At 49.4% G+C, this 23,056-nt stretch overlaps 2 protein-coding genes across 3 annotated transcripts; one reads left to right on the plus strand and one right to left on the minus strand.

Moving 5' to 3' along the window:
- Positions 1-415: 415 nt before the first annotated feature.
- Positions 416-15,507, minus strand: Tmem38a (transmembrane protein 38A). Of its 2 annotated transcripts, XM_021170509.3 has the most exons (6): positions 15,275-15,482; positions 7,972-8,128; positions 7,546-7,730; positions 6,403-6,490; positions 2,880-2,997; positions 416-1,838 (listed from the first exon to the last, which is right to left on the minus strand). In XM_021170509.3, exons 1-6 carry the CDS (start codon positions 15,396-15,398, stop codon positions 1,614-1,616), a joined length of 897 nt encoding a protein of 298 aa, XP_021026168.1. In that variant the 5' UTR covers positions 15,399-15,482; the 3' UTR covers positions 416-1,613. The 2 variants fall into 2 exon arrangements, with proteins under 2 accessions (XP_021026168.1, XP_085699946.1); XM_085843820.1 differs by lacking the exon at positions 7,546-7,730 and having other exon boundaries at positions 15,275-15,507.
- Positions 15,508-16,400: 893 nt separating this feature from the next.
- Positions 16,401-21,451, plus strand: Smim7 (small integral membrane protein 7). Its single transcript, XM_021170358.3, has 5 exons — positions 16,401-16,505; positions 16,594-16,635; positions 17,309-17,361; positions 18,321-18,411; positions 19,528-21,451. The coding sequence occupies exons 1-5, from the start codon at positions 16,480-16,482 to the stop codon at positions 19,541-19,543; spliced, it is 228 nt and encodes a 75-aa protein (XP_021026017.1). The 5' UTR covers positions 16,401-16,479; the 3' UTR covers positions 19,544-21,451.
- Positions 21,452-23,056: the final 1,605 nt, after the last annotated feature.

Here is a 23,056-nt window from a genome sequence, read left to right on the forward strand (position 1 = left end):
CCCCTTTGCAGCACATTCCTGCAAGTGGAAGTGCTGAATGGCAACAGGAGTTTTCCCCTCCCCTCCCCTCCCCTCTCCCTTCCCTGCCCTTTCCTCTACCTCCCCCTCCTTCCCCATTCTCTCCCTCCCCTCCCTCCCTCCTTTTCCCCCTCCCCCTCCCCATTCTCTCTCTCTCCTCTCTTCCTCATTTCCTTCCTTCCTTTTTGGTTTCACTCAGGCAGGCTTGGAAACAGTGATCCTCCTGCCTCAGCTTCTGGACAGGTGTGCACCTTCCCACTTATCTTGGAGAACTCAGATATGCTTGACCCTGCTTCCCAGGCTTCAGACCCATCTCCTATCCCTGCAGGCCTGGGCCATCTCTAAAATAAGACTCTGCTGGATCCCTACATTTTGAGGCTGAATAAAGAAAAAGAGCTTGATTTACTCGCACGGGATTTATTGGCTGATCACTCACACTGAGCTTTGATTGACATCAAGGGGATGAAACCCCGGGAGCTTCCAGCCTCAGGACCTACCCTACCTCCAGGCAAAGTTATGAGGAGCATTTTCTCAACAAATGGGCTACACTGGGTACTTCAACTAGATCTGAGCCTCACATAAGCCTGAGACCAGCAGGACCCCATGCTCACCTCTCTCAGGTGCCCTGGAGACTTTGGCGACCATGGATGGCCCTTCCCCTGTATAAGGCTCGCTCCTCAGAGGAGCAGCATGACACTGTATAGCGAGCATGTGTGGATCTGTGTGTTTGTTGAATGACTGAATGAACTATGCTGATCAGGCATGAGGGACACCTGATACACCCAGAGCCCAATTGTGAGTAACCAAGGCTGTTGGCTCTTGGACCCTCTGCTCTGCACCCACACCTCTTGCCTGTGGGCACCTAGGAATTCAAGCCCCCCTCCTGTTAGCAGTCTGCCCTAAATGTGCCTGCTCAGCTGAGTATCTGGTGAGACCTTCTGGCCTCAAACACAAATGGCCTAACATACAAAGCAGCCTGCCACTGTCCTTCATGCTGCTCCAGTCTCCTTCTCACTAGCATGCTGCTTAAGAAACTGCTTGACATCATAAAGACCCTTTTGTACACAGGAGGACCTGGGGTCTCCATGCTACAGAACAGAAACAGAAGGCTCAGAGAAGGAAGGCCATTTGCCTAAAGATGCCCAGCAGGAGTCACAAAATTCTAGGGAGGTCCTGAGTGCGGAAGGACAGGGGACCCCAGCACCTGGCTCTCGAGAGGATCTAGATAATTGAGTCTCCGTGTGGCTTTAAATTCTTTTGGTTACAAGATATAATTAGACAGAACACAGAATGAAAACCAAGAGCCTACCAGCCAGGGCTTTGGGCCTACACTGTGTGCCCCCAAAGGCTGTGACCTTTTGAGGGGTCTGGCAGAGGGCAGGGTTTTCCACATCTGCTGAACTCCTCCACACTAATTTAGCCCACATCAGCCCTTGGAATTGCTGATGGCTCCAAACTGCAGATGAGGAAGTTGAGGGTGGCAGAGAGCAGGGCGGAGGGAGGGGAGGGTCTGAGCCCTGAATGCCCCTAAGTTCTGAGTTTCTTTGAGTCCACATCCTTCTACAGAGCACCCAGTGGATTCCTGGGGCCAACCCCTAATCTGCTTTCTTGGTCTTCTTCTTCCTGGATCCTTCGCCCAGCTCTTCCTTGGCCTTGGCAGGCAGGCCGGAGTGCTGGGTGCCTAGTCCCATGCCATGTGGTGCTCCATGGTTGTCATGGTGATGGTCGCCTCCCCAAGTTGCCCCAAACAGCACTGGGCAGATGTAACCCTCCAGGATATCAAATGGAGAACTGTGGGAGTGTGTGGCTGTCAGGAACACCTAAGGGGAGTCCAGGAAACACATGGTAGGAGAGGAGAGAGCAAAGGAGTAGTGAGGGGATTGAGCCAGCCCCAGCCCTCCAGCTTCCCATGCCCCCAAGTGCACAAGCCCCCATCCTGGACTCTGAAGAGGCATGACTTCCAGTGTCCACACCTGAGCAGTCTAGGGATGCTGTGACCAGTGGTCGGTCACCCATGCCAACAGTACCTCCCAACACCTGGACTTCAGGATTACATTTTGTTGTTGTTGAGACAGGGTACCATGTAGCCCAGGCTAGCCTCCTACTCACTATGTAGCCAAGTCTGGCCATAGAAGGTGTCAATCATCTGAAGCTAGAAGAGGTACCTCACTGTACCCCACCCCTGCTTCCACCATACTCACCCCTGCTACCTTAGGCCTCACATTCTAGAACTCTAAACAATACATTCATTCCCTCTCATGCCCTCCTTTTTCTCCTTCCTTGTTTTCTTGCTTGCTTTTCGTTTGTGTTGTTGTTTTGAGACGTAGCCCAGGCTGGCTTCAAATTTGCTGTGAAGCTGAACATAACCTTGAACTCCTGACCCTGGGCCCACTTTCTTGCCACAGGGCCCAGGGTTTTTGAAACAGAATGTCACTATTTAACCCTGGCTGGCTTGGAACTCGCTATGTAGCCCAAGCTGGCCTCAAACTCATATGGATCTTCCTGCCTTAGCCTCCAAGGCTGTGGTCTTCTCCTAAGAATGGACCATCTGTAGGCAGGAGCTTTCTGTGTTTGGGGGAGCTGGGGACAACCCTCAGCCCTGTGGAAGGACAGGGAAGGACCAAGACTCCTTTCTGGTTTGATCGGATTCCTGTCCCCCTACTCTCCCATACAAGCACCCCCAGCCTGTGCCTGGAAGTTCCTTCTTGCCATCTCCATCCCTACCTCCTTGGCCCTCGTACCTCAATTTCCTGATAAATTTCTTCCATCTATCTCAGGTGGACCAAGTCTTCCCCCGGTAGTTTCTGAGTACCACCACCACATCCCAGGGAAGTAGAGGTCACAGGGCAGGGGTAGCTTACCTTACATGACACCATAAACATGGTGAAGACGAAGATGAGGCTGGCCTTGGACACTGGGAGCCAGCGAGTCTGCTGCAAGGTGAACAGGATGGCTCCATACAGACTGGCCTTGGTGGGGCTGGGGTAAGATATAAATAACCATGGCCAGTCTCAGTCAGAGCTTCATATAAAGCTCCCCAGAGCCACAGCTGACCGACCAGAAGGCACCAGACCTGCCTTTCCTGGCTGGCAGCTGCCTGCTTGTTAGCTGACACTAGGTTGAGAAGTTCAGTCTGAGCTCACACTGGAGAGCAGAACTGGGCAATCTCAAGTCCGTGGAAGGTGGAGAACCTCTGGTGGAGACTATGCTAGGGGAAGGAACTCAGCCACTGAGGAATTCAATGGGTGGTGACATCCAGTCATGGAAATTAAAAGTCTGTGAGCAGTGGTGGCGCACGCCTTTAATCCCAGCACTTGGGAGGCAGAGGCAGGCGGATCTCTGAGTTTGAAGCCAGCCTGGTCTACAAAGTGAGTTCCAGGATAGCCAGGGCTATACAGAGAAACCCTGTCTTGAAAACAAACAAACAAGCAAAAAGTCTGTGACCAACTCAGGACTCCAGTTTTACCCTTTACTCTAGGCTGACCTCTGGCTTCCCAAGGCTGTGAAATGAATTGTTTCTCTCACTTCTGGAGTCCCTGGTGCTGCTCACTGTTCCGACAGAAGGATCTGCACTGTTACTGAGAGCTGAGTTACTGCCCCTCCTCAGCCACACCTACTTCTTCTGTTACCACCCAGTATGTGTCTCAGTCTCTGTCTCTAGCACTCAAGTAGGCAATTTTGGGGGAGTTGATTCTTTTTATTTTCCTGTTAAGTTTGAAAAAACTAAAAATTACTTTTTTTTAAATTTATTTTTTTTATTTATTCACTTATCCCAATATCAGCTCCCCCTCTCTTCTTAGTACCCCCTCACACAGAACCCTCATTCTTCCCTCCCCTTCTTCTTTGAGAAGGAGGAGCCCCCCCCAAGTATCACCCACATATATGACCCCTCCCCCTGGCACACCCAGTCTGCAGGACCAGGCACTTCCTCTCCCACTGAGGCCAGACAAAGCAGCCCAGTTAGGGGAACGAATCCACAGGCAGGCAGGCAACAGACTCAGGGACAGTCCCCGCTCCTGTTGCTGGGGCCCAGGCTGCTCATGTGCTACATATGTGCAGGGGGCCTAGGTAGAGGAGTTGGTTCTTCCCTTTGACCATGTAGGGCCTCGGGTGCCAGGCTTGGCAGCAAGCTCTCTTTACCCACTGAGCCGTCTCCCAGGCCTTGCACCTTATTTTTGAGACAAAGTCTCTTACCTGACCTCCAATCTACCATTTTGCTGGGTGGGCTAGCCAGTGAACCTCAGGGAATCCTGTCTCTTCCTTCCTGGTTGTGGCGGTTTGAATGAGAATGTCCCCAGTTCTGGTCCCAAGTTGGTGGTGCTGTTTGGGGGAGGTTGAGGAAGTGTGCTGCTGGGGGCAGGGACTTTGAGAACCAAAGGCCTTCTTCCTGTTTTTTGCTTATGGCTCAAGCCCTGAGCCCTGAGCTCTCTGCCCTTGGCCACAACACCTGCTGCTTGATGTGGAGTCTCCTCACCATTACAGACTCAGCCCTCTGGCAGGAAGCCCAAATGCTTGGTCATGGTGGTTTTATGCTGGCAACAGTAGCTAAGAGACCAGTGACAGGACAGGCGTGCTGCCACACCTGGCTTCCTTCTAAAGGTGGCTCCCAGAGCAATCACTGCAGGTTCTTGGGCCTAGCATCTTTCTCTTTTAATGTTTTATTTATTGATTTAATTTTATGTATAAGAGTATTTTATCTGCATGTGTCTCTGTAAACCACATGTAAGCAATGCCTGTAGAGGCCAAAAGAGAGCATCTGATCCCCCATGAATAGGGTTGCAAATGGTTATGAGCCAGCATGTAGGTTCAGGGAATCAAACCCAGGTCCTCTGGAAGAACAGCTAGCGTTCTTAACCTCTGAGCCATCTCTCCAGCCCCAGATGCCCACCATCTCTTGATTGAGATGAAGAGATGCAGGTTGTGTGGGCGATGGAGCCTGAATGGTGAATCAATGCCCCCACCCCTAAAACAGTCACCGTGTAGCTCAGGCTGGCAGGCAAATCACAGAGATCCTCCTGCCTCTGTCTCCCAATGTGGGGATTAAAGACTTGTGCCACTTTGCCTGAATGGTGAATCTTGTTAATGTGACAGTGCCCAAAAGTCAACCCGCAGAGGCTGGAGAGATGGCACTGTCAGCTGTTCCAAAGGACCCAGGTTCAGTTCTCCAGCCCACATGGCAGCTCACAGCTATGTGTAACTCCAGTTCCAAGGGGCCTGACACCCTCATACCAATACACATAAAATAAAGTTAAATAAATTATTTTTTAAAAAATCAACCCACAGGCAAATCTCTGGGCATATGTGGGAGGGATTATCTAGATTAGGTGAACCCAGGAAGAACAACTGCTGCTGACTGTGGATGGCCACAGGGCACCATCTGGACTGAACATGAAGGAGAAGCCATCTGAACTACACTACTGTCTGCTGGGTACAAGCTGTGCGCTGCTGCCTCCGGGCGTGGATGCCTTTCCTACTATGACGGTCTGTAGCCCTAAACTGTGAGCCTGTGTAAGTCTCTCTTCACTGAATTGCTTCTGTCAGTCACATATGGTGCCACAGCAACTGGAAAAGCCACAAAACCCTTGAAACACTAGGTGTGGAGAGTGTGGGTGGCTGCTGGTCACCTCATACAATAATGTGGTGGGCATGGGTTTGGGTTCAGCAGATGCTGGTCACCATCCAGAGGGCTAAGGAGGCATGTGAGACCGAGCCCCACTGGTGCAGTGGGGGTGGAAACTCCTGCAGGCTGCCCTCCAACCTTCCCAACACTAGAGAAGCGTGGGCTAGGGTGATGGTTCCATGGTTAAAGTGCTTGCTCAGAGCCAGCTGGGCAGCAAGCCTGGGCATGTGAGGGACTCAGGGTTTCACTGAGAGACCCTGCCTCAAAAAATATGACGGTCCCAAGCATAACCCCCAGCACACACATGTACACATGTGCCCACACATGCGCATACCACACAGACCTACAGGAAGATCGAGAAAAAAAACAAACAAACAAAAAAATGAAATCGATAAAAAGAAATATCAGCAGTGGTCCTATATGGGTCGTGAATGTTTCTTGTGTGGCCCTGCCCACTATCCCCCATGACCTTCCATGCCACAGGACCTGCCTTGCCTGTGACCCTCACTCCTGCTCCATTTCCTTGCTCCCTAACCACATCCTCACCTCGGTCCTGCAGGTTTCAAACCTGACAACTGGCCATGATTCTAGCCTCTGGGTAGAGGGTCTTTTGTAGCCAGGAAACTCCTATTCACTCTTCAAAACCCCAATCAAATATCACCTCTTTGCAGAAGCTCTTCCTATCCCCACCTTAGTGGCATCTAGAAGATGAATAATGTGGGGCCAGGCAAGGTGGAACAGAGGTCAGCAGGAGGGGTACTCACAAGGACATGTGCAGGATCTCATTAGTTTCTGGCTTCCAGACTCCTCGAAGCAACTGCTCCACGTTGGACAGGAGGGCAACACCAGAGCCTGCAGGGCAGGGCACCACTGAGGCAACTGGCCACCCTCACACCCTCCTTTCTTCTAGCCTCAATTCCCAAGGAAACACAGGACTTTCTGTTGAGGAGACTCTGAGCCTCAGGGTGACCATCCATTACATATGGGAAACTGAGGCTCAAAACAACTCTGTCCCCCAGTTTCACAGGTACAGTCAGGGCAAAACCAGCAGGAAGCAATCAGATATATCCCTCCCTACAAGGGGCTGTCTTAAGTCTCACTGTGTTGCCCAGGCTGGCCCAGGACTCCTAATCCTCATTGTCTTGAGTGCTGGGACAGGAGCCCACCCCAACACCTAGTCAACTACTGGGATTTTTACTTTATTTATTTAAAAAAATTAATAATTCTTTTTTATAGTTGTAGTCTGTGTGTGGGGTGGGGGTGCTAGCATGCCACAGCATGAATGCAGATGTCAGAGGACAATTTGTGGAGTGGGTTCTTTCCCTCCACCCCGTGGGGCCCAAGAGTGGAAGATATGATGGTGCACCTTTAATCCCAGCATGTGGGAGGCAGCAGCAGGAGGATCTCTGTGAGTTGGAGGCCAGCCTGGTCTACATAATGAGCTCTAAGCCAGCCAGGGCTGCATAGAGACTCTGTCTGGAAAATTTAAAAGTTGCAATTTGTGTATACTTTGTATGGTGGTAGGGAGTGTGTCCATGTGCACACACACCAGAACACATGTATGGAGGCCAGAGGACAACTTGTTAGAGCTTGGTTTCTCCTAGTGCGTGGGTTCCGAGTTTCAAATTCAGGCCATCAGGCTTGGCCTCAAGTGCCCTTCCCCACTGAGCCATCTTGCTGGCCATGATTATTATTAACTTTGTTGTTATTTTGTATGGCGTGTGTAGGTGGCGTGCACCATGGTGCTCATGTGGTGGTCACTGAATACCTTGTGGGAGTGAATGCTCTACTGTGTGGGTCCCAGGAATCAAATTAGGCCACCAAGTTTTGGCTGCAAGCTCCTTTACCCACTGAGCCATCTCACTGCGGCGACTTTTTTCTGTCCTTTCTGTCATAATTCTGTTTACCTTTGACCCACCCGGTGGCGATCATGATGAACCACCCATGGTGGTAGTGGTGGTGTGCATGATGGATGCCCACAGCGATCTTTCGGACCCTCACCACCTCCTTCATAGCCACAAAGATGAGTTTTATGGGCAGAAAGCAGACACACTTGTAGAAGAGGTCCAAGGGACAGAAGAAAATCAAGTACCTTGAGGACAGAAGGTCTATGATCAGAGGGAAAGGCGGGCACACTGGTAGTTGAGCTTAGAGCAGATGCAGAGAAGACCCAGGGTCAGGGGGAAGGGTGTCCACTGGCCACTGCGCTTTGCGCAGAGGCAGATGAAGAGGGCAGGCAGGATGGCGGCAGACTGTGACTAGGGGGTCCTTGGTTCCTTCAAACTCCCTCCTCCCTGGTGCCGGGGTCCTCCCTTCCCCGCCTCAGTGCTCACCACACTCCAGAGGCCAGCAGGATACTGGAGCTGTTGCTGAAGTAGTCAATGATGGGCTCCCCAAGAAGCAGGTCGGCCAGGATGTAACTCCCAAAACAGTGCAACATGGCGCACAGCCAGGACGCCACAGGGTGGCGCCGGGACAGTTCCACAGCTCCTGCGAGGGCACATGAATTCATCCCAGGAACATGCCACACCTGCTTGCATGCACCCCTTCTAGCCCCCCGGGTGCTGGAGATTAAATTCGGGCTTCTACAGTTCTTATCGGATGCTGGAATGGAAACCAGTTAAGCTGCATATTGAGCCGGCTCTCTACCACCAAGCACGGACTTGCCCATGCCCATTGAGAAAGCCATCTCAGGTCCCAGACGGGAGCCACTGAGCTGGTAAAGGCATTTGCCACCAAGCTGAGTTCCATCCCTGGACCCACGTGACTGATGGAAGCAGAGATCTGATTCCCGCAGGTTGCCTCCTGACAAGCACTTTCATACCTGCTGTGTGTGAATGTTTTGCACTCACAAAAGCAATAAAAGTAGCCTAGCATGCCTTTACTCCCAGCAGAGGCAGGCAGGTCTGTGAGTTCAAGGCCAGCCTGGTCTACAGAGCAAGTTGTAGGACAGCCAGGGTCACAGAGAAATCCCATCTCAAGTAAACAAATGAATAAGTAAATTTAAGATAATATTTGTAAATTTCCACAGTCTTTGTTAATGGTTAGGTTCTATCTTTATGTCACTATTGTCCTCACCTCATAAAGCCACAGCTGGGTGTCTCCTGGTGCATCTGCTTATCATACAGAGCCCCTCCCTTTCTGACTCGCTTCATTTAGCAGAGAACAATTTTAGGACCAAGCTGTCAGCCACATAGGTCCATGTTCGAACCACCTAAGGGCCCTTGTTATCTGGATATGGTCTGGTCCCAAGGTTCACAGGAAACTGGTCCCCAAGGTGTCAGAGTTACAGGTCGGGGAACCTTAAGAGTTGGGTGTACTGCTCAGTAATTAGGTGGGGATGCCAAGACTAGCCTGCTGGAGGGAGGACCTGGGAGAATATGGGCTGTGCTGAGTTGGTAGAAAGAATTTAGCTAAGGGTTGAGAACTTGCCTAGAATGTTGGAAGCCTTAACTCCCATCCATAGCACCACATAAACTTGGTGTGGTTGATGCAGGCCTGGCATCCTAGCACACAAGAGGTGAAGCAAGTGAATCAGAAATTCAAAGCTGGGGCTGAAGAGATGGCTCAGTGGTTAAGAGGAAGAGGACCCCATAGCAGCTCACAACTATCTGTATCTCCAAGCTGACACTCTCATACAAACATTCATACAGGTCATCCCCCTACATACACACATAAATGTATTTAAAACTTAAATTATATGAACAAAAGAATACACAAAAGCAAAAGCAGCCTTGTCAGGTGCCCTGGAATGTACCTTAGGTGAGGAAGGGAGAAGAGGGGGAGGGGAGGGAGAAAGGAGAGAGAAGGGGAGGTAAAAGGATGGGAGGGGACAGAACCCTCACACCCCAAGCCACCCTGTATCTATTTAAAGCATACTTCCCCTGAGAAGTGACCCCCAGGAACAGCCGGTGAGTCCACTGAGCCAAGGCTGTCAAGCATTCCTCCAGCTCCACAGAAAATGACACTTGCATGTGCTTCTAAAAATAGCTGCCAGGAACAGTCTTATTCCAGGGTCTTTGTGCCCTTTGGGGCCATCTTAAGACAGAACTGAATGGGGCAGGGGGCTGAGATTTCAGTGCATGACCCATGACAAACAGGCTCTAGGCTTTGTTTCACAAGCACCTCCTATATAAAGCATTATGTCCCCTTTTGGCTCTGTCTGAGCCCAAGTGTCTGTCATGAGTCTCCAGTGAGCCTCAGTTTCTTTGGATGTCAAAAGGCAGAGGGATGGGTTTATGGATCTTGAGGTATAATGGCTCAACTCATTATCTTTAGTTTTAAAAGGTTTACTTTGTGTATGAGTGTTTGCATATATGGTGCCTGTGCATTGTGTGAGAGCAGCATCTGCCAAGGCCTAAAGAGGGTGTCAAATTCCCAAGAGCTGGGGTTACAGATGGTTGTGAGGGACCCTGGATCCTTTGCAAAAGCAGCTGGTACTCCTAACTGCCAAGCCACTGCTCCATCCCTGTGTATGTATTTATTTATTTTGGCACAGTGCCTCACTCTAATCCAGACTGGCTTTTGATTTACCATCCTCCTGCCTCAACCTTTCCACTGCAGAGAGGACAGGCTCCAGTCACTGAATCTCACTCTCCCTGTCTCTACTGCTCCATCAAAGGTTGCCTACCCAGGACAAAAAGAAATTGCTTAGCCCTTAGCAATTATACCAGAGATATTCTGGGGCCTAGAATGAGATTGAAATATCTAGGGGTGAAATTTCACACATAAATCTTAAATCCACCCACTGTGGACTGGAAGAGTAATCCAGTTTAGCATCCTGCCCAGAAACTCCCAACGAGGGGCTGGAGGCATGGCTCATGGGTGGAGCCACTGCCCAGAATCCCCCAGTGTCTTCTGGTATCAGACTAATCGGGGTGGGTGGGAATAGAACTTGTCCTCTTAGGTGGGTGTGGTGGCACATAGCTTTAATCCCAGCACTCGGGAGGCAGAGGTAGGTGGATTTCTGAGTTCGAGGCCAGCCTGGTCTACAAAGTGAGTTCCAGGACAGCCAGGGCTATACAGAGAAACCTTGTCTCGAAAAACCAAAGGGGAAAAAAAAAAAAAGAACTTGTCCTCTTTTCCTTTTTTTAGTGCTACAATGCAGAACACAGCATACCTCAGGAGCTACAACCAAAATTACAAAGCTTTGCACTTTTCAATTTAATTTTGTTGTGAACCTAAAACTGGCCTGAAAAAGAGCTTGTCTATTAATTGGTGCTGTAGCTCAGGGAACATACCTGAAGCCCTGGACTCCATCCCCAGCACAACAGAAACCAGGCAGAAACCTATGCAGTGGCATAGGCCTGGAATCACAGCAGTCAAGACTCAGGAGGACCATGAGTTTGAGGCCAGCCTGGACCACTAGTGAGAGCCTAAAAAAAATGGAGTCTACTTGGGCAGTGGTGGCACATGCCTTTAATACCAGAATTTGGGAAGGAGAGGCAGGCAGATCTCTGTAAGTTTGAGCCAGCCTGGTCTACAGAGTGAGTTCTAGAGCAGTCAGGGCTACACAGAGAAACCCTGTCTTGAAAAACCAAAACCAAAATCCAAAAAAGGTTATTGTTGGGCATGTCTGTAGTCCCAGCACTTGGGAGATGAGGCAGAAGACTCAGAAAGTCAGGGTTCTCTTTAGCTACATAGCCAGTTTAGTCCCACTTGCACTACATAAGGCCAGTTTAGTTCAAACAAATGAAGGCTGGTTCTAAGGGTAAAATGCTTTCCTAACATGCACATAGCCTTGGTTCCATGCCAAGCACATGAGTGTGGTGGGGGACACATGTCATCCCAGCATAGGAGTTGGGGTAGAGGCAAGCGAATCAGAAGTTCAAGGTCATCCTAGACTATAAGATAAGGCTAGCCTGTGCTACACAAGAGCATGCATCAAGAAAAGGTAAGGGGGGCTTGGCGATATGGCTCAGCGGGTAAGAGCACTGACTGAGTTCAAATCCCAGCAACCACATAGTGGCTCACAACCACCTATAATGAGATCTGACACCCTCTTCTAGCGTGTCTGAAGACAGCTACAGTGCACTTATTTATATTAATAAATAAATCTTTGGGCCAAAGCGAGCAGGGACTGAGCAAGCAGAGTTGACCGAAGCAAGCAGAGGTCCTAAAAAAAATTTAATTCCCAACAACCACATGAAGGCTCACAACCATCTGTACAGCTACAGTATACTCACATACATAAAATAAATAAATCTTTTTTTTTTTTTTTTTTTTTTTAGGTTTTTGAGACAGAGTTTCTCTGTGTAGCTCTGGCTGTCCTGGAACTCACTTTGTAGACTAGGCTGGCTTCAAGCTCAGATATCCGCCTGCCTCTGCCTCCCGAGTGCTGGGATTAAAGGCATGCCCCACCATGCCCAGCTGTGCTCCACCATCTTTAACTGAGAAAGAGGCTTGATATGTAGCCCAGAATGCACTCAGTTTTTGTTTGCTAAAATTACAGATATGCATTGCCTAGCCACCTTGATTTCCTAAGGGAAATGAGTAGTTCTTGCAGCCTAATCTGTCATTCTGGCTGTCCCAGAACCCATAGGACTTGCAAGCTCAGCAAATATTTATTTACTTCAGCCTTCTACTTCCTCTTCCCCAAATTTTGAAGGAATAGCCTCAGGTAGATGTCTTGCAGCAAACACTGGGAAAAATGGGCTTGAAATGCAAGCATGGAGATATTCTGATTAAATTCATCTGGGTTAATTTGGTTGGTCGGTTTTGGGGAGTGGGGATGGAATCCAAGGCCTCCTGTATGCTTAGCAAACATTCTATGGACAAGCCCCTCACTGGGGAATTTTAGGCTATCACTCTAAGACTGAGCCATGCCTCCAGGCCACACTAGCAGGGTCTAGGCAGGGGCTCTAACCACATCACTATCCCTATAAAAATTTTTGAGGCCAGTAATGTGGTTTAGCAGGTAACAATACTTGCCACCAGGCCTAAAGGGCTGAATTCAACCCCTGGGGCCCACGATATGGAAGGAGCAACCTGAAACCTGTATTGTCTTCTGTCTCTCACCCACGTGCTATAGTAGCACCTAACACACACAATAAATAAACAAATAAAGTGTAGTAATAAAAAATTTTAATACAAATTTATTTTGAGACAGGATCTGGCTAAGTTGCTTGTGCTGGTCTTGAATTTGTAATCCTTCTGCCTCTACTTCTTGAGTGGGTGGAACAACAAGCAGGAACTACTGCACCAGGTTCAGGTAGAGTTTTTTAGTGTCTGGCCTGGAACTCAAAGAGAACCAACTGCCTCTGCCTTTGCCTCTCAGGTGCTGGTATTAGAAGCATACACCAATACTCCTGGAAAAAGACTTTTAAAAGATCCCAGAAAATCTGATGTGCAGCTAGGGTTAAAGAACTGATGAAGTTCTAAAGCATAAAACCAGAACCTTCTGGAAAATTCTGTCTCCTACACTTGCAGCTTAGATGGTTTACTGTAATATTCCTGCAGAGGTATTCAGACAAGAATGAGCATGGAGCATCTAGAATTCAAGCACCAGGGAGGCTGAGGAAAGAGGAAAGAGTTTGAGGCTAGCCCGAGGAACTAGTGGGATCCTGGCTTTTTTTTTTTTTTTAAATAGGAGTTTAGTAAGATGATTCAGAGATAAGAGTACTTGCTGCCCAGTGATGTCTGGTGACCTGAGTTTGATCCCTAGAGTCCATGTAAAGATGGAAGGACAGAGTTGTCCTTCATCTCTACATGCACTCTGGGGCATGTATGTACACACATATACTAATAATGACAATGATAATAACTGAAAAATGTTTTTTTAACACAAATAAAATAAAGGGAGCAGTGAGTTTTACTTGAGTTCAATCCCCAAGTTCCCCACAGGGGAGGGAGAACAACTCTGTCAAGTTGTCCTGTGCCGCCCACATGCATGTCCGGGCACACTCACAATCCTCCCACATGCGCACTCGCGCACACAACACACACACACACACACACACAAAATAAATAATGAAAAGAGTTAAAAATAAAAAGAACACCCCATTTTCAGCACACTTCCATACTAAGTCCATTCCAGGGGGTTTCCACCTCCTCACAGTGGATCTTGGGGTGTGCTGGGTTCCACAGAAGCCACCAGGAACTCTTCCTTAGACTGGAAACCCAGTTTCTCCAAACAATAGCACAAACAAGAACTTCACCTTGCAAAGCCTTGTTGCTTGTGCACAGGGAAAGAGACCCAACACGCATGCCTGACAGTCTCGCTAATCCCGTTTGCATAAGAGCATGTATTTATGCTTGTAAGGACACGTGTACAATTTCATCTGAGAAAGCTCTGGAAATGGGCCCTTTTGGGGTTATCAGAACACTGTTTTTAAACTTGATTTTTCTTTCCTTCCACCTGTGGGCCATCTTGAAGCCCCACCCCATCCCTAAGCAAACATAGGAGTCTGGTTTTGTCACCTCAAAAGTAATTAATTTACATACTCACCCACAGAAGGGTCTTAACTTTCCTGGAAGGAAATTATCCTGCCCATCAAATTTGAAGGTTCAGTAGAATAACTAAAACTACAGAAGACAAACACGACACATTTGCTTACGCTGAACTTGTAATAAAAAAAGAACGCTCCAGGGAGGCATTTATTTATTCATTTATATATTTACTTATTTATATCTTTGTTTTTGAGATAGTCTGTAATCAAACTGGATAAGAACTCATCAATAGCCCTGGCTGTCCTGGAATTAACTTGCTTTCCTCCTTTCTCTACGTCCTACGTTCTGGGGTTAGAGGTGAGCTACATTTGTCCTCATTAAAGCAGATTTGGAGGAGGGGTGCGGTAGCAGCAAGGTGACTCTGCTGGTAAAGGAGCTTGTCTACGAATTTGACAACCAGAGTTTGACCAGGGACCCCTATAAACTGTCCTCTGACCTCCGCACATACCCACAACACAGAGATAAGTAAAAGTAATTAACTTTTTTTTTTCTTTTTAATCAAAGAAGTAGGGTCTATCCTCCTCTGACTCTTGAAAGGAAGCTGACCCAAAGTTGTCCTATCCTGGAACGGTTTAGACTCCATAAGTGGGAAGGATCCCAGGCCCGAGCTGGCCCAGCTGGCATGCGAGAAGGGAGGGAAGAAGATGCCAAAAGATGCAGTACAGAGGGGACATGGGTGTCACTTTCCCCCGAACCTGATCGCAGCCCCCAGCATGGCCAGTCCTTATATAGTCACCCGGCAGTCAATCCAAGGGCGTTAAGGGAGGTCATGGCAGCTGACGTCCAGAACATCTGACCCTCGCCCAGGCAGGTCCGATCCTTGGTTTGGAACCTTCGCCACCATCAATCCCCCTTGCCCAAGATTAAGTTCAGGAATCCTTGCTCTAACCTGACTCTGGCCTTTTCGTTGCCCCCGCCCTCAACCCCAACCCCGCAGCACCTGTCCTCCTAACCGTAAACAACTGCGCTCCTTTTCTTCCCTCCCACCTCATTTGCAGCCTCCTTTCCACAGCGCCTCTGTCCCCGGGGTTCCCTCCTCCACCTGCGCGGGCGTGGGAGCACTCCACGATCTCAGCCTCTGCCTCCTCCCCCATCCAGCCCCAGGATCTAGCCTGTCTCCTCCTCTCGTCTCCATCATCAAGCTAGGGGCAACCTCCCTCCTGGTAACTCCTACAATCCTCGACTCACCTGGCTCATACTTCAGGTAGATGATGGAGACGATGAAGTAACTGAGGTCGAAAACAGGGAAGAGCGGCACCCGCGAGAAGCTGAGCGCTAGCTCGCCCAGGCTCAGCGCTGACATCAGGTCCATGGCGATGGAGGGCGCCTCCCCGGCCCCGTACGTCCCGCGCCCCGCTGCCCGACGAATGCTCCCTCGCCACTGAGCCCGCCCCACTGCCAGGCACCGCCCCCTGCCTGCCCCCACCCCTCGAGAGAGGAGGGGTGGTGGGGGACTCCTAGCAGCCTGGAGCCCAAGATGCGGGGCCGCAGGGACGTCAGAACTCGTTCAACGGAGCCGAAAAGGCGATGTCCCCTGCATCCAGCACACACAAGAGGGAATCTTGTCCTTAAACATCTGCTTAGTTAGGATCCTGTCCCTTTTCCGTGGGACTAACCAATTCAGGACCCCTATTTCCCTCAAAACCCGCGCCCTCGAAAGATCTCAGCCAAGAATATCATGTTTTATTCCTGAGGATCCTAAGTCAGAACCCCGCCTCCCACAAGGGGACCTCAACCGAACCCTCATGTTCTGTTTGGTTGTCTCTCCAAAAGGCTCCACAAGTCAGAACCCTCCTCTTTGTGGACCCTAGCCCAGACCATGGTGTTAGGGTCCACTAAGTTAGGACCCTCCCGCTTCAGGAGGCCCCACAGTTAGGATCCATCCTCTGTAGACCTTAATCCAGGCCTCATGTTCTGTAAAAGTCTGTCCGGTCAGGACCCTCATTCTCCGTGGGGTTACTCCAGTCAGAACTGGGAGGTCCGTGGGAGGTACAACCCAGGCAGGAGGTCATCCTGACTCTATGCACTCTGAGCCGGGATCGCAGTTCTCCGTGGGGACCCAAGAGGAGTCCTTTTGGAGTTCAGGCATCTGCCGCGCCCATATCCATATCCAAGCCATTCACGGGCGGCTCAAGGGTCAAAGGCGCAATTTCTGTAGCCCGGGAACCCATAGCCCAGCCAACACCAGAGCGGAATCAACAGCAGGGACCAGCTGTGGCACGTGACACTGAGCATGCGCGCGCGCACTCCAAGCTCCGCCCTGTAGGTGACATCATGCTACATCCTCAGTCGAACCCCACCAATGCTGATTCAGAATTGGTCAGTTCTCGTTCCACTTTCCGCCCCTCATCACAGCTTCCGTTTCCGGTTTGACGGACGCCTCGGGTGTAAGGATGATCGGAGACATACTGCTGTTCGGGTAATATGAATGAGGGGTATTAGAGGTCGGAGAGTGGCAGTCAGAGGGGTGGGGGTGACTCTTACTGACCGTTACTGTCCTTCCGCAGGACGCTACTGATGAACGCCGGAGCTGTGCTTAACTTCAAACTGTGAGTAGGCCGCGGCAGGCAGTGTCCCAGACAGCCAGACCCGCCCACAGCTAGTCCCCGCCCACACCCTTGGTTACTGCCAGGCCCGCCCTGTGCATGCTCCACGCCCCACTAATCCTACCTCTAGCCACGCCTCCGCGCTGCTTCACCGGGCTCTGACAGTTCTGTATCACTCCAGGGTCTTTAAATCTGTACTCTCTAGACCAGGGAATGGCTCAGCGGGCAGAGGCGCTTGCTGCCAAGCCTGACTACTTGAGCCCGATTCCCGGAGCCCCCATGGTAGAACGCCTATTGGTTATCCTTTTGACCTCCACACAACTGCTGCGGGATGGCACACTCATTCCTCTTACTTGCAGATTAATATTAAACAAACAAAAAAATCTGCACCCCGGGGTTGCTTGCATCTCCAAAGAGCCTCATGCTCAGGCTTATCCCTCAAGAATGTCTTTCTGGCTCTTGGACCTACTCTATCCTGTCTGTGGCTGCACACCCAGCTGTGATGGACTAGGCTGGTTGAGAGTGTCTCACAGAGGGTTGTATCACTGCCCCAGGTCACACAGCAAGTCGGGGGCAGAGCTGAAGTTCATGCCCTTCCTAGCTGGGTGTCAGGGTCAGGAAATCCGATGGTGTTTATGTTTCACGGAAAGCTGGAGTTATCTGCTGTTCTTTATAGGAAAAAGAAGGACACACAAGGCTTTGGGGAAGAATCGAAGGAACCCAGCACAGGTAAGCATGTCTTTCTACCTTCAACACTTTAAGTCGATTCCAGGGTACCTGTTCTCTCTCACCAACCTGCGCTTTTCTCTCTTCTTCCTTTTTATTGTTGAGATGTGGTATTATAGGGCCATGACTAACCTTGAATGCCTGATCCCCCTGCCTCTGCCTCTGCCTCCTAGGTGTTTAAATGACAAGAGTACTCCACCATGCTCTGTTCATCGGCTTTATTGAGTGCTTACCATATTGCCAGCCACTTAGTTGACTGCTCTGTCAGAGTGTGGGACTCAGCCCCGGGCGATTAGGAGGGTGTTCTGGAGGGATAGTGAAAGTGGGTGTCAGGAAGGTGCTGCTACTGCTGCAAGCGTGGGTTGATGTGACATGGCAGAGGCCCTTTCCATGACAAGTGTGGACATGATGAGAGTTCTGAGCCAGCCTCAGCCCCAGAGTGAGACCTGGTCCTCAAAATCCAATTTACAGAAGCTGCTAAGAGGCCCAACAGGCAAAGGCAGTTGCCACCATGCCTGACTGTGGGTTCAATTCCCCGGGTTTTACATTGTAGGAGAGAATTGATAGTTTGTCCTCTGACTTAAACATATTCTGCTCTATTTTAAAACAAACAAAAAACCCACAACATTAAAAAAAAAAAACAAAAAACAACAAAAAAAAAAAAACTAAGGAGGTAAACCAGAGCGATGGCAGGTGATGTGTTCTGGGGCAGATGCAGTGCTCTAAGTTCAGCCACAAAGTGTGGAGATGGCAAATTCTCAGTCTAGCCAACCTGGGCCTGGTAACTAGGACCCACGTCTCAGGAAGAACTCTAATTGGACAGACTTGAGTCACGTGCCCATTCTAGCACCATTCAGAGGCATTGGGAATTGGTGCTCTGCAAGGATGCATCAGGGGCTGCCGCAGATGTTTGGTAGTGGGTTGGGTTATAGCCTCATGAACCGTACTTTCTGGCTTTGCAGGAGACAACATCCGAGAGTTTTTGCTAAGCCTGAGGTATTTCCGGATCTTCATCGCACTGTGGAATGTGTTCATGATGCTCTGCATGATCGTGTAAGTTTACCTTGCTTGGTGCTCACATTCCTTACCTGCTCCTGCCCCTTTCACAGTTTGTCTGTTTACAGTGTGGGTCCTGGGGAATCAAACTCAGGTTATCAGGCTTGGCATGGGGCACCTATTGAGCCATCCTGTCAGCCCCTAGTTGAAGCTCAAGGGCTATCCCTGCTTCCAAAATAAGAACTCTGGTTACGTTGGAGGGTGGTCTCCAAGTCCAATCTGGCCATGTGTCTCCCACCCCTGCTGTTGTGTTAACCTGTACTGGATGGCTTCAAAGTCCAACAGACTGCTTGTTCCTGCCTTGAAAGCCTTAGTAAAAACCAGCAGGTAGGATTTACTACTGGCTTCTGTTTTTTACAGCCATTCTCTTTGATTGTTTTGGGTTTTTTTTTTTTGTTGTTGTTGTTGTTTTGTTTTGTTTTTCTTCTTGTTGTTTTTTTTTTTGTGTGTGTGTGTGTGTGTGTTTTTTTTTTTTTTGGCAGAGTCTGATTGTAGGCCAGGCTGCCCTCAGACTTCTGATGCCTCTGCCCCAGGTCTGTGAGTCATGAGACACACAAGTGTGACCACTGAAATGGCTTTTATAGTGTGAAGTAGGGATCTGAGTTCATACCCTGGCAGTCAGGCATCAGTGTTAGCAGGCCTCTTGGGATTACAGGCATGTACCTCAGTGTCCAGCCAACAGGGTTTTTGTTTTTCGTGGTATTATTTTATATGTTTACCTAGGGGTGCACACATGTAATAAAGTATGCTTGTGGAAGGCAGGAAACAATTTTCAGGAGTTGGTTCTCTCCTTCCACCTTGTTGATCCTGTGGATCAAACTGAGACCATTAAGTTTGGCAGCAAGCTCCTTTATTCACTGTGTCACCTTGCCTAGCCAATAGTTATGTTTAAGTGCAGAACCATGAAGCACTTTCATGAAAAATAATCCGCAACAGTGTGTTCGAGATAGTAGTTTGTTGTGTAGCCCAGGCTGGTTTTAACTGTGTAGTCCTCCTGCTTGGCCTCCACGGTGCTGGGATAGCTGACGTGTATCACCACGCCCAGCTGTGTGCCAGAGTTTTTACCACAGCCCCTTCCTGTCCTCATGGTCATTTCACCTCTGACTTTTCCAGACTGTTCGGCTCTTGAGTCCTGCGTGGAACCCAGAGCTCACCTGCTGGACATCAAGGCTCTATTTCTGTTTCTGATGACTTCAAGAATCTTCTCACTGGAAAACCAGGGACCTTCCCAGAAGGCCCAAGCTCATTTGGGTGGGGAATGTCCATTTCCCAGCTCCCTGACCCTCGTCAGCCACAGTGACAAAGTCAGACTTTGTTAGGAGAAAGACCTAGGTCTTTCCCTTGTGCTGGCATTCCATCTTCTCCTGGCCCAGCTTCTCCAGAAACCTGACCTGGGCTGTTTCTTGGTTGAATTGATGGTGATTGTTTTGGTTTGATTTGGGTGTCTTTGTCTGTTTTTTTTTTTTTTTTTTTTATTGAGACAGGATTTTTCTGGTTAGCCCTGGCTATTCTGGAACTCACACACCTGACGGGCCTCAAACTCATAGAGATCCACCTGTCTCTGCCTCTCAAGTGCTGGGATTAAAGGTGTATGCCACCACTCCTGGCCTTGCACAGATTGTCCTTAATTGATGTGACTCAGGCACCTGCTTGCCAGGCCAGCTATGACAGTCTAGCAGCCTCTTTTGCACTACCAGGTCTATGCTGGTGGACCCAACAGTCTGGGGCCAGTGAGGTCTTACTTCCAAACATTTCCTCCTTCCCCATAACTGGGTCTACCTGGGGCAGCCAAAGACTGCTCCAACATTTGGAGGAGCAGGTCCTCCTCCCTTGGGACACCAGCCTCTTCTTTAGACACTAAGCTGTTAGCCATAACACACTCAGCTTCTCCTGAAGAGGCCTGTGGAAGAGGTGCTAGTGGTGATGTTAGCAGACACCTCTCTGTGCTTTCAAGCCACTTGTTAATAAAGTGACTTTGGGGCCACTCCTTTATTGTTGCTTGTGATGTTGGCAGCGTACTCTGAAGGTTTGGGTTTCTGGGTCTCTCTTTGAAGGAGGCGAGCGAGCTCGAGCTTGAGGTGCGTGAGGTTCAGAGGCGACTACGCCATCAGCTCTGAGATGTGTTCCATCTAGAGGTGGCCATGTCCGTCAGTGCTGAGGGACTTTAATCAGCATTTGAAAGCTGTAGCAGCTGGCTTGCTTTGGGGCTCTCTTTTTGGATTGGTTTCTTTCTTTTCTTTTTAAAGATTGTTCTGTTTTATATGTATGGTATTCTGCCTGCATGCGTGTCTGCACACATGTGGATGCAGGGCTTGCAGAGGCCAGAAGTCCTCTAATCTGCAGCTAGAATTACAGCCAGTTGTGAACTGTCATGTGAGTGCTGGGTCTTTTGAGAGTGACCTGTGTCCTGAGCCCCTCATTTTGGCTTATTTTTAAGACAGCCCCAAACTGTGGCAGATGACCTTGAACTCCTTATCTTCTCAGTGAGACAAGATCCCAATTGAGTACAACCATACCAGGTTTTTTTATTGGCTGGTTGGTTAGTCTTGAGACCATCTTGATGGAATCTGTGCTGGTTGAGAACTTTCCATTCCCCTGCCTCAGCCTCTTTAGTGTTAGAATCCCAAGTGTGTACTACCAGCCCTAGTCATAATAGCATTTTACCCCAGGCTTCCCTGGGAACTATGGGAAAACGCTGGTAATGTGGGAACTGGGTCAAGTCTAAGTTCAGGCTGCACAGCTGCTGCAGACATTGTTGATTGTGTCCTTCACATCCGCAGCATGCCTGAGCCTACCCACTTGCCTAGCATTGTAACATGCCACTCTGTTGGCTGATCCCCAGCCTTGGATAGTTGGGATGGCTTTCTGCCTTTCTCAGCTTAGGACTGTAGTTTCAGGAAAAAGGGTTCCGTTCATTCTGGAGAGGAATTGTGCTGAAAAAGAATGCTGTCATAGGGTTTACACTTGGCTGTAGGATTTACCTCCAGAGAACTATTATCTCATTGTTGAGTTCTGATAAAGTGTTTTTGGACTACTGTGTGTGTGTGTGTGTGTGGAAAATTGAAACCCATGAATCTTCTTGGTTTTTATTATTATTTATTTATTTTTGGTTCTGGGCTAGGGCCTTTTGATGCCACTGAACCATATATCACCAGCTCTATATGTGTGTCTGTTTAAAATGTTATTCAGAAACTTCTCGTGGCTAGAGATGTAGTTCAGGTAGAGTGACATAGTATAATTTTACAGGAAAGGACTGAGAGTCGGGCTCAGGGGTGGAGTTCCTGCCTAGAATTTCCCAGTGAGGGGCTGGGGTGTGTGGCTCAGGGATGGGGTCCCTGTCAGAACCATTTGAGACTCTCAAGTCAGAGGTTCTAGAAGCTGTTAAGCAATAGCTCTTTCCCTTGCTATAACCAGATATATGTAACCTGAAGTGACAACCCCACTTTGTGCTCCTGAAGGTTAAACCTGTTACCCCAACCTTATCACTGGGATATGGAGTTTCAGTTAAATTGTCTCTCACACTTAGAGCTACAAGATATGAAGTGCTGTCTTCTGCCTCCCACTACCCAGCCTGAACAAATAAGCCCTCTTTTTATCCCTTCTTTACAACACTGACAAACACACAGGTCAAGTTGTCCACAAGTGACCACACTGGGATGCTGCAGAGCGGAGGACTGTGTTGTACTGGGTCTACCTGATTATAGCGTCACACATACAGCCACAAGCATATGCTGTGTGCAAATAAAAAACAAAAGAGTTACCATGACAAACATGTAGTCTACTCCTATCCTTACCCAGGTAGCTTTATGAAAGTATACCGCCAACAGAGAACTGAAAAGTTCAATTCATCACCTAGGACACTCTGACTCTTCAGATGATGGCTGCCTGTAGGTCACTGAGCAGCTCAGAAGGGCAGTGCCTCTGGGCTGGCAGCAGTGTTCACTCCAAAGGGCCTTCAGGTTCTCTAGGCCTCATGCTGAGCAAGGCCCATCTTAAAGGGTACAAGAGTCGCCAAGAGAGAACCAACAGCAAGACCATGTGGAAGAAGCCATGGTATGTGAGGAGCAGGGTCCAGGGCCAATCATCCAGGGTGCAGCCATTCTGCAGCATCTGACTGGACAGGCACAGTACTCACTCTGTAGACCAGGCTGGCCTCAAACTCAGAAATCCGCCTGCCTCTGCCTCCCAAGTGCTGGGATTAAAGATGTGCGCCACCACTGCCTGGCTGACTAAGGCAACTCTTATAAGGACAGCATTTAATTGGGGCTGGCTGACAGGTTCAGAGGTTCAGTCCATTATCATCAAGGCAAGAGCATGGTAGCATCCAGGCAGGCATGGTACAGGCAGAGCTGAAAGTTCAACTTTTTTTTTTCCTCGAGTCAGGGCTTCTCTGTATGTAGACCAGGCTGGCCTTGAACTCAGAAATCCGCCTGCCTCTGCCTCCCAAGTGCTGGGACTAAAGGCGTGCCACACCCAGCATGGGTAACTCTTAAACATTACCAAGTACAGCTGTAGCACGAGCTACAACTTTAGCTATCTCTGGAACAGAGCTTCTTTGTGCTCTCAGGAAACACTTCCCAGAAGATGTCACCTCAGTGATGCTGGTCTCCTCCCCTTCTCCTCCTCCTCTTCTCCTTTTCCT

This window comes from Mus caroli, unplaced genomic scaffold (genome assembly GCF_978045245.1).
Source record: "Mus caroli unplaced genomic scaffold, Mus_caroli_1 scaffold_10, whole genome shotgun sequence".
Lineage (NCBI taxonomy): Eukaryota > Metazoa > Chordata > Mammalia > Rodentia > Muridae > Mus > Mus caroli.

Bases quoted from the DNA above. Each gene is read 5' to 3' on its own strand.
- Tmem38a (XM_021170509.3), bottom strand. From the start codon at position 15,398: ATGGACCTGATGTCAGCGCTGAGCCTGGGCGAGCTAGCGCTCAGCTTC. The intron at 8,129-15,274 runs GTGAGTCGAGGA...GTGCCCTCGCAG, and splicing joins CTACCTGAAGTATGAGCCAG to GAGCTGTGGAACTGTCCCGG. The intron at 7,731-7,971 runs GTGAGCACTGAG...TCTGTCCTCAAG, and splicing joins CTGCTGGCCTCTGGAGTGTG to GTACTTGATTTTCTTCTGTC.
- Smim7 (XM_021170358.3), top strand. From the start codon at position 16,480: ATGATCGGAGACATACTGCTGTTCGG. The intron at 16,636-17,308 runs GTGAGTAGGCCG...TGTTCTTTATAG, and splicing joins GCTGTGCTTAACTTCAAACT to GAAAAAGAAGGACACACAAG. The intron at 17,362-18,320 runs GTAAGCATGTCT...CTGGCTTTGCAG, and splicing joins ATCGAAGGAACCCAGCACAG to GAGACAACATCCGAGAGTTT.